Consider the following 14,860-nt stretch of genomic DNA (forward strand, 5'->3'; position numbering starts at 1 on the left):
AAAAGAGAAGTGTTAATAAACGTAGTGGTTCGTCTATGTTTTTCATGTGACACTTATATCTAATCAGTAATATTGATGACCAAAGGAACAGGATTTCGTCCCACCAGAACACATCTCTGTGGTTGAAATTTGTACCCTGCTATGAAAGCGATATGAAGTATGGTGAGGTAGTTTCTGGTGTTGATTTTTGTAGGACAAGGATGTACGGGAACTTGTGTTCTCGGCACACGGCCAAGCCGATATCCTATGTTTATAACTGCAATTGATAGTTGTGCGGACTTAGCTACACGAGGCTGTACGACTGCATGGTCCGCTTTGAGTGCATATACAGCTGTGGTGGCTCAGTAGTTATGGAATTGTGCTGCATAGCACGAGGTCGCGGGTTTGACTCCCAGGTGTGGGGGCCGAATTCCAAGGAGGGGGTGGTGGAACTCAAAGACGCTTGTGTACCGTGCCGTGGATGCGCGTTATAAAACCCTACGTGCTGATAGTTTATCCAAAGTCCCCCACGACGGGCGCGCCTCATATCCCAAATGTGCAGCTTCGGAACATACCATTCCACAATTTAAATGAACTTAAATGCGTACAGCGGGGCGAAACGTCAGGCAGTGGTTTCGATTCCACTCCATGAATTAAATGAGTCACGGTGCCCTTGGCGGCTACTGTCTCGTGGGTTCTCGTTCGGCACGTATATGCCGACATAGAGTGTGACTTCTATCTATGCTCACGACTCTCGACTGTGGTCCCGCAAGCGTGGTCATCAAACCTCAACAGACTTCGTGAAAGAACAGGCAGCAGTAACCGCTGCATAACCCGCTTAGTGTTTCGGGTATGCGTTCCATATACTGTACTGTACATATACTGTACTGTGCCATATACCTCATAATGTACTGGATGAAGTGTTTTCTGACTATTCAGTGATTTTTCTCATGCATCGAGCCCTCTGCCGCAAGTCTTAAGCTTAGGCTCATGAGGACGATAGACAAGACCAGAATGTAGAGAAGGCAGTAAACTATTCTGTCTCATTGATAACGACGGCGACATGTCATCATCATCCTCATCAGCCTGGCTGCGCTCACTGCAGGGCAAAGGCCTCTCCCATACTTCTCCAACTACCCCGGTCATGTGCTAATTGCGGCCATGTTGTCCCTGCAAACTTCTTGATCTAATCCGTTCACCTAACTTTCTGCCGCCCCCTGCTACGCTTCCATTCTCTTGGAATCCAGTCTGTAACCCTTAATGACCACCGGTTATCTTCCCTCCTCATTACATGCCCTGCCCATGCCCATTTCTTTTTCTTGATTTCAACTAAAATGTCATTAACTTGCGTTTGTTCCCTCACCCAATCTGCTCTCTTCTTATCCCCCCTGAACCTTACACCCACCATTCTTCTTTCCATAGCTCGTTGCGTCGTCCTCAATTTAAGTAGAACCCTTTTCGTAAGCCTCCAGGTTTCTGCCCCGTAGGTAAGTACTGGTAAGACACAGCAGTTATAAACTTTTCTCTTGAGGGATAATGACAACCTGCTGCTCACGATCTGAGAATGCCTGCCAAACGCACCCCAGCCCAATCTTATTATTCTGATTATTTCAGTCTCATGATCCGGATCCGCGGTCAATACCTGCCCTAAGTAGATGTATTCCCTTACCACTTCCAGTGCCTCGCTACCTATCGTAAACTGCTGTGCTTTTCCGAGACTGTTAAACATTACTTTGGTTTTCTGCATATTAATTTTTAGATCTATCCTTCTGCTTTGCCTCTCCAGGTCAGTGAGCATGCATTGCAATTCGTCCCCTGAGTTACTAAGCAAGGCAATATCATCAGCGAATCGCAAGTTACTAAAGTATTCTCCATTAACTCTTATCCCCAATTCTTCCCAATCCAGGTCTCTGAGTACCTCCTGTAAACACGCTGTCAATAGCATTGGAGAGATCGTATCTCCCTGCCTGACGCCCTTCTTTGTTTGGATTTTGTTGCTTTCTTTATGGAGGACTACGGTGGCTGTGGAGCCGCTATAGATATCTTTCAATGTTTTTACGTACGGCTCGTCTACACCCAGATTCCGTAATGCCAGCATGACTGCTGAGGTTTCGACTGAATCAAACGCTTTCTCGTAATCAATGAAAGCTATATATAAGGGTTGGTTATATTCCGCACATTTCTCTATCCCCTGATTGATAACGTGAATATGGTCTATTGTTGAGTAGCCTTTACGAAATCCTGCCTGGTCCTTTGGTTGACAGAAGTCTAAGGTGTTCCTGATTCTATTTACGATTACCTTAGTAAATACTTTGTAGACAACAGACAGTAAGCTGATCGGTCTATAATTTTTCAAGTCATTGGCGTCCCCTTTCTTATGGATTAATATTATGTTGGCGTTCTTCCAAGATTCCGGTACGCTCGAGGTCATGAGGCATTGCGTATACAGGGTGGCCAGTTTTTCTAGAACAATCTGGCCACCATCCTTCAACAAATCTACTGTAACCTGATCCTCCCCAGCTGCCATTCCCCTTTGCATAGCTCCCAAGGCTTTCTTTACTTCTTCCGGCGTTACTTAATTGTGGGATGTCAAATTCCTCTAGACTATTCCCTCTTCCATTATCTTCGTGGGTGCCACTGGTACTGTATAAAACTCTATAGAACTCCTCAGCCACTTGAACTATGTTATCCATGTTAGTAATGATATTGTCCGCTTTGTCTCTTAACGCATACATCTGATTCTTGCCTATTCCTAGTTTCTTCTTCACTGCTTTTAGGCTTCCTCCGTTTCTGAAAGCATGCTCAATTCGATTCATGTTATACTTCCTTATGTCAGCTATCTTACGCTTGTTGATTAACTTGGAAAGTTCTGCTAGTTATATTCTAGCTGTAGGGTTAGAGGCTTTCATACAGTGGCGTTTCTTAATCAGATCTTTCGTCTCCTGCGATAGCTTACCGGTATCCTGTCTAACGAAGTTACCACCTACTTCTATTGCACAGTCCTTAATGATGCCCATAAGATTGTCGTTCATTGCTTCAACACTATAAGGTCCTCTTCCTGAGTTAAAGCCGAATACTTGTTCTGTAGCTTGATCCGGAATTCCTCTATTTTCCCTCTTAACGCTAACTCATTGATCGGCTTCTTATGTACCAGTTTCTTCCGTTCCGTCCTCAAGTCTAGGCTAATTCAAGATCGTACCATCCTATGGACACTGCAGCGCACCTTGCCGAGCCTATTTCATTTCTAGTCTCGCCATTCGGGCTCCTCCACGTCTACTTTCGGTTATCCCTCTTGCGGAAGAAGGTATTCATTATCCGCAAATTATTCCGTTCTGCAAACTCTACTAATAGCTCTCCCCTGCTATTCCTATAACCAGAGTCCTTCCATTTTTTTCTGGTCATGAAACTGCCGCCTCAGTTTCTTATAGAGCCAGCGCCCGCCGCTAGAGGCGCAACCGTGCATGAGAGGGCATGCGAACGCCGCTACCGCTGTGGTTGTGTGTGGGGCAGCCTCGGTATTCTAGCTTTCTCAACTTCCTCAACCATCGCTTTAGTTTCACGTAACTATTTTTAACATTGACTATGCTTAAATTACTGTCTGAGCGCGTCTTCTGCCTTGATATGAGCGCCCGGGACGAAAAAAAAGCTGCTCATAACATGGAGCTTGCGGCGGTCTCAGACGAAAAAAAAAAAAAAAATCTGGGATTTTAAGAGCGAGAACCGCGAAACGATTATGAGGCACGCCGTTGTGGGGGACTCAGGCTTAATTTTGACCACCTGGGATCCTTTAAAATGCACCTAAATTCAAATAAACGGGTGTTTTGCACTTCGCCCGCGTCGAAATGCGTCCGCTGTACACGGCCGGGCGGTCTCGGTCCAGATTTCTTCATTATCGCCGTTCGCTTCAACACTTCGGTGGGCTTCGATTTTTAATATTTGCCTGAAATTAAACACCGCGCATTCGCAACAAAGCGCCAGTGGTCCTCCTTATCACCAGATGCAAACATATGGGCTGTTGCACCCCCGCTTATCCGTAAGTAAGCGCCAACTCTCCGTTGCGCATAGCGCCAGATTGTTCGCCCAGCACAGCTGTTCACTTTCTGTTAAACTGTGGCAGAGAAGGACTCTGACTGTGGGCAGTATCTTATAAGGAGATCAAAAGAATGAAATTGTTATTGCAAAGGGCTGCTACCGTAGAATACTTAATGACAAAGAAAAGGAAATAGAGCTGCTCCGTGCGCTTAAGATTTCTCTGCAAAGCGATGCCATTTCTGAATGAGATTTGCGTAGGATTAATGCAAGACAAACTTCGCTACTAAATGTCTTCGGTGCGGCTTTTAGCAACGGATTAGGGCGAACGTGAAGTGTTAAGACCTGCACAGTTGAAACTAGCTGTATTGTAATTAGGCAATTGCCTTGGCAAGCAGTCGTTTAGAAGCGCCAGTAAGCCCAGCACTTATTCACGCTGCTCGTGGTTTCGACGCAGAAACGACGAGACTAGGTATTTTGGTTCTAAATGTGCAACTATTTACAATATGTTAAAATGCTGCAATCACCGGTCCTATTCTTATCATGGTCGAAAAATGAAAAAAAAAAAACTTTATGCAAACTAACGTGTTGATGCAAAAACAACATACAGGCACGATCATTTATTTATCATGTAAAATAAGCAGAGCGAAATACAGACAGCACAGAGGCGTCCGGTCACGAATGGTTCACCATTCACAATGCAAGAAGTTTGTTAAAAGCATGACACTGATATAATAAGCATAAAGAAATAACAGCAAACGTGAGAGATATGCATTGGGGTGCAGGAAACAAACACCAGCAAACGAATGGCAATAAATACAGAATGCATAATCGATTATTTCTATAAACAAGAAAGTGTAAAGCATAAGCATTTCATAACACATGGCAAAACAACTCTCAAACGAACACAATTAGCCACATCACAAATACAGCAATTTTTTTTAAATGTCCTGTTAGAGATACCACCATTCTATTTCTTCAGCTGTTACTTGCAACACGTGTTCGGCATCGTTGTCCCACCGCACCACTTCAACGAAACAGCCCAGCACTCGAAAAATAGCGCGGCACATGCACAGAACGCACCCGATCACTTAGCTCGCCTCGCACTGCGCACGCGTTTCGGTACGCGAACGATGCCCTCTGCGGCACAGTGGCGCCGCGTTGCGGCACCTTTGGGCAGCATATGAACCTCTCCCATAGCGTGACGGCGGAGTTTCGTGACCAGAAAAACATGGAAGGACTCTGCTATAACCTATGCCACATTCCCCAATTGACTTGTCTCCAGCCTGCTGTTTGCCTACTCTGGCATTGAGGTCACCCATCCGTATAGTGTATTTTGTTTTGACTTCACCCATTCCCATTCCACGTCTTCATAGGAGCTTTCGTGGTGGTGGTGATAAACTTTATTGAAAGGGGGAAGGGTAAAGAGGGACGTGGCTGAAGGCTAGGGCTCAAGTAAGGCCCCGGGCCTGCTTGGCCTTTTCCGCCCAGTCCACCAGTTCAAGTTGTCGGTCGACGTCCCCGGAACTGAGCCAGGCTGTCCAGTCAGTCTCGCTGCTGACGGGGGGATGAGAGAACGGGAGCGAGGTGCATTCCCACATTATGTGTGTGAGTGTTCCTGTTTCTGAACAGAGCCTACATTTGTCGCTTTCCCTGCCCCCTGTGATTTTGTTAATGTATTTTGGGTGTGGGTATGTATTTGTCTGAAGTCGCCGAAACGCGACCGCTTGCGTTTTGTCGAGTTGCTTGGCCGGTGGTGGTAGCGCGCGACGCCTCAAGCGATACCGATGAGCTATTTCATAATAAGTCTCGCAGGGTTCCTCGTGTCTCTCCTCCTCATTCACGCTGTCCGCATCCGCGGACGAGGCTCGGCGCGCGAGATCTCGAGCCAAACTGTGAGCCGACGCGTTGCCGGGCACAGCCGCGTGAGCGGGGGTCCACACGAGGGTTTTCAAGCCGCTTAGGGGGCGTCGTGTGAGGACATGGTGCGCCTGTTTGCAAATTCTACCACGGACGAAATTGCCAATGTCCTGCTTGCTGTCGCTGATGACGGTATTCGCTTCCGCATGCATGGCCATGGCAATCGCGGTTTCCTCCGCTTCGACCACTCGGCCAGCCGTGATTGTTGTATGTTCTATCAGTCCTCGGTTGTGATCCGCTACCACCGCGGTCATGAGGTCGCCCCGAGGGTGTCTGGCTGCGTCTGTGTAGAGCACTCCATCTTGCGAGCCGTAGCGTCGCCAAATGGCTTCACTACGGGCCTGCCGACAGCCCTGATGGAACTCGGGGTCCATGTTGCTGGGTAGAGGTGGGGCATAAATATGCCCCCTGACCTTTTGCGGAATCGTAATGTACTCTGTCCCCTCGGGGATAGCCTCGAGACTAAGCTTCCGGAGGATTGTTTCGACTTGCTGGTCATCATGTATGTAAGGGCGTAGACTTGTACGACCTTCAATTTGTACCTCTTATTAAGTATCCCAAGAAGACCTGCCACCCTCTCGTTAATGCTACAGAATTCCTGTAGGTTACCAGCAATATCATTATTAATCAGGAATCCGACTCCTAGTTCTCGTCTCTCCGCTAAGCCCCAGGAGCACAGGACGTGCACGCTTTTCCGCCCTGTATGTGCTTCTTTTGTCCTCTTAACCTCACTGAGCCCTATTATATGCCAGTTACTGCCAGCTACTTCCTCCAATAGCGCTGCTAGACTCGCCTCACTAGATAACGTTCTAGCGTTAAACGTTGCCAGGTTCAGATTCCAATGACGGCCTGTCCGGAACCAGAGATTATTAGCACCCTCTGCTGCGTCACAGGTCTGACCGCCGCCGTGGTCAGTTAGGTCATATAGGAGGTTGTGGCCAGGTACCGCACCAGGGTGGCCAATCCTGGTCTGGTGAGGGAGTGCGTTACCGGTTCTGGTCACCGGGATGAGGCGGCACTCCAGGCCTGTTTATGCAATTTTATCAACTGGCGGATTTTTTTTTATCCGGTGGGAAATCGCGCGGCACCGGGATTCGAACCACCGTCCTCCTGCACGTGAGGCGGATGCTCTACCTCTACGCCATCGCTGCATCCCGATGTGGGATAGAGCACGATTTTTTGAATATTTTTGTCTATTACACAGCTTAAGTGCACCGAATGCTGGCTGCATAGTCTACATTAAACATGTACTCTACTGTTTACAGGCGCTTCAAGTTATCTGGGAAAAAATAAAAATAACGTACATGCTTTGTATTATTAAACTGTTAATGACAAAGGCGCCTACACATTCTGGTGTCTGCCAGCAGTTGCAATACCCCATGTATTATACGGGCGTCTTCATGATAAACTTTTTACGAAACGTTCTTTTTACGAAACGCTCTTTTTACATTTCAATGGAGGGTGGTGGTGGTGGTAACAACTTTATTGAGACTCTGCTCAGTTATGATCTGGCAGGACCGAGTCCTAGAATGGCCCCTCACGAGGAGCGCACATCTTTCCACAGATAAATCTTCGAACGCTTTGGCGTTTCCCTGGCAGTTCTTGGCTCATCATCGCGTGCAATTATATCTATTGCTATCAACTTCATAGTTACTGTAAAGCTCCTGACTGTAACTCACTCACTCACTCACTCACTCACTCACTCACTCACTCACTCACTCACTCACTCACTCACTCACTCACTCACTCACTCACTCACTCACTCACTCACTCACTCACTCACTCACTCACTCACTCACTCACTCACTCACTCACTCACTCACTCACTCACTCACTGTAAAGCTCCTGATTGGAAGCTTACCATTATCATTGAAAATGAATGTGTATAATCAGTGCATTTTACCGGTGCTGACATATGGGGCAGAGACTTTGAGATTGACAAAGAAACTTGAGACCAAGTTAAGGACCGCGCAAAGAGCGATGGAACGAAGAATGCTCGGCATAACGTTAAGAGACAGAAAGGAAGCGGTTTGGATCAGAGAGCATACGGGTATAGCCGATATTCTAATGGACATTAAGAGAAAAAAATGGAGCTGGGCAAGTCATGTAATGCGCAGGTTTGAGAACCGTTGGACCATTAGGGTTACAGAATGCGTACCAAGAGAAGGGAAACGCAGCCGAGGGCGGCAGAAGACTAGGTGAAGCGATGAAATTAATAAATTCGCGGGTGCTAGTTGGAATCGGTTGGCGCAGGACAGGGGTAATTAGAGATCGTAGGGAGAGCCCTTCGTCCTGCAGGGGGCATAAAATAGCCTGGTGATGATGATGATGATGATGATTCTAATTATGAGAGTACATGATTATTTACCCTTAAAAAATTCCCTCATTTCGTTTGCTGGTGTATTGCCTTTGTTTTCCGACAGGTGTATCAAAAGACCGACTAAGGGACGCTAGCTCATTGGCGAGAAAGATGCACAGCACATTCTCCAACATGCTTGAAAACTCATCGACGTTCCAAGGAGAGCCGAGGCAGAAAATTATGGACAAATTGACCAAGCTGAAGATAGTCATCGGCTATCCTGAAGCAGTCAACACAACCAAGAAAGTGGACGCTCTCTACGCCGGACTGACCTTGTCGGGAGCAACTCTATTCGAGAATTGGCTTGAGGCCTCCAAGTACAAACAGAAGATTATTTCCAAGGATCGCGAGACTATGCTGTTCGACGCAACGTCGGCCATGGTGTTTTATGACGCAATGGCAAACCAGGTGATCGTCCCAGCTGGGGCACTGCTGCCACCGCTATTGTACAGCCCAGAGGGGGCTCCTGCTTACAATTATGGCAGCTTGGGACAAGTGAGTTTCCTGTGAAACTTGATTTTAAGTATCCTAGGGACAGGCTTCGTCGCACTAAGGTGAGGAATCTTTTAGCGGGAAGGATTAACGTTAGCAAAGAGGAAATATCGGGGACTTTTATGCAAGGCTTGAAGGACAAATATGAAGACTGGCTGGCCATACCACTTAACATTATCTATGGCATAACGAATAATACCCCAGCGACAAGTGCGAATGGAGCATAAATAAACAATATTCGAATATGACATGTACACGCTCATGCGGTCAGTTGTAAACCAAGAAACACGCGCTTCCACTCTGCGAGCCACGCGGCAAAGTAATCGACGCGGAAGCCCACGGTTACCAGTGAAGCGATGTAGTAATAATAATAATAATAATAATAATAATAATAATAATAATAATAATAATAATAATAATAATAATAATAATAATAATAATAATAATAGTAATAATAATAATAATAATAATTAAACGTTTACTATTATAATGCTTTGGAAGAGCTATGAAGCCTAAGAGAACACGATACCTAGAAAAGAGAAGTTGAGTAGACAATACAATATGAGGTCGGGGAAGAAATATGAGGAAAGAAAAACTAGGAGGCGGGCGTGAAAGCGAGTTGATCATACAGCATGATTATCTAAACTTGTGCACAATACAGGCGATGAACTTGAATATATGTCGCTATGGGCAGAATACTTTCTGCATGTTTTTTTTTTAATGTGAAGGCATAGGACAGTGACTGCTGCAACAAGGTCGCGCATAAAATGTGCAATGCTACCTCGTATTTTTTGTGGTACGCGGAGTTGTACATGATTAAGGAGGGGCAATGTGTTGCGTGATGCATACCCTTAGAGAGGAATAAATGTTCTGACTTGATACATCTTGACGTTTAAGTTGTAAGTTGAGCCATACTCGTATATGAAAAGGCTGAGCTATGGTGCAAGAAAGGTAAAAGCAGTGCTTAAAAATCATTTATCTTCATTTTTTTGGACGAACTCTATGAGATCGATATTCGATCTGTGTGTTTTTTCGCAAACACAGCGCCATACTGTAGTGGCGTAATGCAGAGAGACACTAGTACACAGCTTCAGAAAGGCTGCAGGAGAGTGGAAGTCTTCCGATATTTGACATAAATGCCAAGGCCCGAAGAGCGCGTTGTCACATAATAGCGTGTACAGAGAAGTGCGGCGTCTTCTTGAAACACACAGGGTCGTTAATTTCATCAACTCTAGTTAATTGGTCATCATGAAGAGTGCATGAAAGTTGCACATAATGTGTAAAACACACCATATGCCACTTCTTATCATAGCTCTGTCTGTCGCTGCACACGAAGCAAGGCCTATTGCTTAGGTAATTAGATAACAGGGCAGTGATAGAAGAAATTGTGTCCATTTGCGTACATTTTGTAATAAGGAACTCATCGCAGACATCAAATGCTTTCCTCAGGTCAAAGTGAGTGACATTTAAGTTGTCCCGACTCTGCACCACTTTAGAAGCAGGGAGGTCATGAAAGCAACCAAGTGACCCCACCCTCCCCCTCCAGTTATGGCCTTCTATTTCAGTGTTTATCAATACATTCCAGCACGTGACCCCATTTAGTAGCACCAAACCTACCATAACCGCTCCCCCCCCCCCCCCCCGTTCCACTTTCCTGCTTCTGCACCTTTTAAGCCCTCTGAAATATGACTTTATCCAATGACGCACGAAATGATGCGTCATAAATTTACATTTTAATTTATTTAGAAGACATTTTCCAATTTTCCAGATAAGTGAGAGCTACGAAAGTACACGTTAATGCATTTTTAACTAGGATTGATTCAATCATGTATTTTAAGGAGCAGGATGTATTTGCTTTCTCGATACACCCGTGTCTGCTCAACTCCAATTCTACAGTTCCGGTGGGACAACACTGGCTGCGGATGGGAGGCCATGTTCAGTGAAGTTTTTTTTTGTGGTGACGGGGCAGGTTTAGATCGCCGTTTGCCTTGTCATTTCGTCGCCGGCGTGTCGACACACACACACACACACACACACACACACACACACACACACACATATCCGCCGTGGTTGCTCAGTGGCTATGGGGTTAGGCTGCTGAGCACGAGGTCGCGGGATCGAATCCCGGCCGCGGCGGCCGCATTTCGGTGGCAGCCAAATGCGAAAACACCCGATTTAGGTGCACGTTAAGTAACCAGAGGTGGTCGAAATTTCCTGAGTCCTCCACTACGGCGTGCCTCATAATCAGAAAGTGGTTTTGGCACGTAAAACCCCATAATTTAAATATAACTTCGTGTCCTTTTTCAGTCAGGTTGTACATGCTATATATATATTTATATATATATGTATCATCAGCCTGGTTACGCCCACTGCAGGGCAAAGGCCTCTCCCATACTTCTCCAACTACCCCGGTCACGTGCTAATTGCGGCCATGTTGTCCCTGCAAACTTCTTGATCTAATCCGTTCACCTAACTTTCTGCCGCCCCCTGCTACGCTTCCATTCTCTTGGAATCCAGTCTGTAACCCTTAATGACCACCGGTTATCTTCCCTCCTCATTACATGCCCTGCCCATGCCCATTTCTTTTTCTTGATTTCAACTAAGATGTCATTAACTGGCGTTTGTTCCCTCACCCGATCTGCTCTTTTCTTATCCCTTAAAGTTAACCCATCATTCTTCTTTCCATAGCTCGTTGCGTCGTCCTCAATTTCAGCAGAACCCTTTTCGTAAGCCTCCAGGTTTCTGCTCCATACGTGAGTACTGGTAAGACACAGCTGTTATACACTCTGCTCTTGAGGGATAGTGGCAACCTGCTGTTCATGATTTGAGAACATATATATATATATATATATATATATATATATATATATATATATATATATATATATATATCTTAAAATATTCACCGATGATTACGAGACTCCCTAATGCGATACTTGAGCGCAGCTGTATACGTGGTTACATTTTATTTATTTATTTATTTCGTGTACCCTCAGGGCCAGGGGTATTAAAGATGGGAGTGGTTACATCAAATACAAAAGAAAAGCAGATGGTTAGTAGTACAGAAATAGATGGCTATCACTTATATAATGTTATCTAAGTGTTCTGGTAGTGCTGGTTAATAAAAATGAAATACGGTGCATACAGTTCAGTAATACAATGTTACGGTAATACAAGACAGTGATACAATTCGTAGTACAGAAAGATGAATGAAATGCTCCTGTTTATACAATGTTACCTAATACTGCCATGAAGTGCTGATGGTCAACAATAGTAGCGGTTGAGGCGGGTACGCGATTACACTCAGCAGATGTGCGCGAAAGGAATGAATGAGACATGACATTGGTTTGGCATAATGAAATTGCAACTTTGTTATTGTGATCTAACCTTTATGAAATGTATTGAGAAGGGGAGATAAGGTCATCGCGACGGGAAGGATGATCAAATATCTTATGACAAAGTAAAAGTCTAAGCCCTTTACGGCGAGAGGTTAAAGGTGGCAAATCAAGATTTAATTTCATTACAGAAGTGCTGGCAGTTCGTTTATAATTAGAAAAAACGAAACGAGCACATTTCTTTTGTACCATTTCTAATGAGTGAATTACGTTTTCTGAAAGGGATCCCAAACTTCTGCGGTGTACTGAAGGTTTGAGCGGACTAGTGACATGTATAGCATTAATTTTAGGGAAGACAGTGCCTTAGTGAAATTGCGTTTTAGGTATCGCAGCATGCGGTTAGCGTTTTTAATTACGTAAGAAGCGTGCATGGACTACGAGAGGTTGCTAGTAATATGGACGCTAAGATATTTGTAGGATGAAACAGGGTCTAAGGGGAGATTATTAACCTAGTAAGAAGGAAGCTGGTTAGAAGTTCTGGACACGTACATAAATTTACATTTTTTGATATTTAATTCCATTGACCACGATTGGCACCACGTAGAAACAGCGTTAAGGTCGGATTGAAGAGAAGATATATCAGTGTCGCATATTATTTATCTGAAGATTACGCAATCACCGGCAAATAAATGGATATTAGAGGAGACACAAGAGGGTAGATCATTTATGTAAATTAAGAAAAAGAGGGGACCAAGTACCGACACTTGAGGTACGCCGGACTGTACTCTGCTTGGCTGTGAGTTTGAGTCATTAGCGAAGACAAACTGTGAACGGTTAGAAAGAAAGAACTCAAGCCATGCAGTCAGTCTGGGATCAGTGTTAATTCGATGCACCTTAAACATTAGAAGACCATGGTACACTTTGTCGAATGCTTTCGAAAAGTCTAAATATATACAGTCGGCAGTTGAAGAGTGGTGAAGAATGACGTTTAGCTTATGCGTAAATAAATATAGTTGTATTTCACATGAATATGTCTTGCGGAAGCCATGTTGCGATGGTGAACAAAATGAATTAGTTTCAAGAAATCTAGCAAGATTAGAGGCAAGTATATGTTCTAACATATACATGGAATGGAAGTGAGCGAGATAGGGCGCGAGTTATATGGAGAAGTCTTGTCACCCGACTTATGGAGTGGGATAACCTTCCCGACCTTCCATTCAAAAGGCAAAGAACCCTTGTCTAGCGACTGTTGGGATATCATTGCTAGAAAAATGGAAGAGTAGCAGCTAGTGCTTTTCAAAAAATTTCGCGTTTATTAAATCGTGTCCTGGAGCCGAAGACAGTTTTAAAGATGAGGTAACTGATACGACGCCTGCTGATTCGCGATATATTGGCTGGCGCGAAAAATCTGTCTCGTGCGGCACGTTGCAAACAGAGCGAAGTGTGGTGCGACTGCATCGCTAATCTGGAGATCACGAGAGCCAGCGCGTGAGTGACGTGTGGTCGCGATTCACAGCAGCCGCCGCCGACACAGACCTCCCAGACGACGCGCGCTACTCTGGCGCCTTCTCGTAGCCATCGTCGCCGCACTACGCTTCTCACGCTTTCGCTATACCCTCCTTTGCTTTCCTCCTCATGCCTCTTCGTTATCGCTGCTTTCAACTTTTTCATCTTACGCTGCCCTCCTTCGCTTGGTTACGCCGCCGCCGTAAGAGCTGCACGCTAAACGGCGTTAAAAAAGTGTGGGCACCGACGCTGAAAATTCATCTCTTTTTCGGCACGCAGAATATGCATATAGTTGGACCCTCCATGACCCCTGCACAAAGGTTCGTAACCCATTTGATGGTTATGACCCGAGGCTTGAGAGACACTGATCTATTACAATACTCTTAGCCCTAACTGAAAGCATGGAATTCCCTACAGATTCAAGCACTTTAGATGGAGCGAACAGAATAAATATAGGTCCGTAGTTTATAACTGCGTTAACAGAGCCAGATTTATATACCACCACCATCACTGCCTTCGTTTCGAGCAGTTATCAGTTTGTGAACGAAATATTGCAACTCTTACTTTTGCGCTAGCTGTAGCGGTATGTGCCCATTAGCCCACAGAAGCAGCATGATCAATAAGACAGTCGTTTCCTTTTCAGTATGTAGCTCTGGAAATGGCCCGTGGCTTCGGACCGATGGGTAAAAATTCCAACTACGAGAACGAGCTAAACCCTTGGGTAACTCCAGAAGTGCAGAGATTCTACGACAGCGTCAAGAACTGCCTGACTGAAAGCTGGGATATTGTCAAGGTAAGGCTGTGCCTTGATTAAGGAGGCCAAGAGCTGCGAGAGTGCAGCTACATGTAGTCGGCAGATTATGACAGCAAAAAGCAATATTACCTCTCCCCCCCCTCCCCAAGGAAAAAAATAGAAACATCTAGCGAGGAACCAAAAAGTAAAATCAACTTAGAAAAAATAAAAATCCAGCACCTTGCACCAATAATTCCCAGTATAGAGTGAGCTCGCTTGCGTTTTCGCCAGTCTATAGCCCGTCTTCGTAAACAAGGTCCTCCATAATATGTTTACCGAAGTTGTGGCTCGTGGACTGCAATACCAAGGCTTGATGCACGCCTCAAACTGCGCAAAGAACACGTTCAGCGTTTATTGAGTCAGTAGCATCCAGTTGATGGAACATGGTTAGAACGGCGCGTTTTGAGGACGTGTCGGTCCTCCGTGCGTCATCGGAGACTGTCCTCT

General features: G+C 45.3%; 1 protein-coding gene across 1 annotated transcript in view; it reads left to right on the plus strand.

Moving 5' to 3' along the window:
* LOC126543365 (membrane metallo-endopeptidase-like 1) overlaps window positions 1-14,860 on the plus strand; it is a 49,800-nt gene that overhangs the window by 18,823 nt on the left and 16,117 nt on the right. Inside the window, exons 4-5 of the mRNA XM_050190488.1 lie at window positions 8,352-8,782; window positions 14,264-14,413. Coding sequence (XP_050046445.1) covers window positions 8,352-8,782; window positions 14,264-14,413 — 581 coding nt within the window. The remainder of the gene's footprint in view (window positions 1-8,351; window positions 8,783-14,263; window positions 14,414-14,860) is intronic.

Source organism: Dermacentor andersoni, chromosome 1 (genome assembly GCF_023375885.2).
Source record: "Dermacentor andersoni chromosome 1, qqDerAnde1_hic_scaffold, whole genome shotgun sequence".
Lineage (NCBI taxonomy): Eukaryota > Metazoa > Arthropoda > Arachnida > Ixodida > Ixodidae > Dermacentor > Dermacentor andersoni.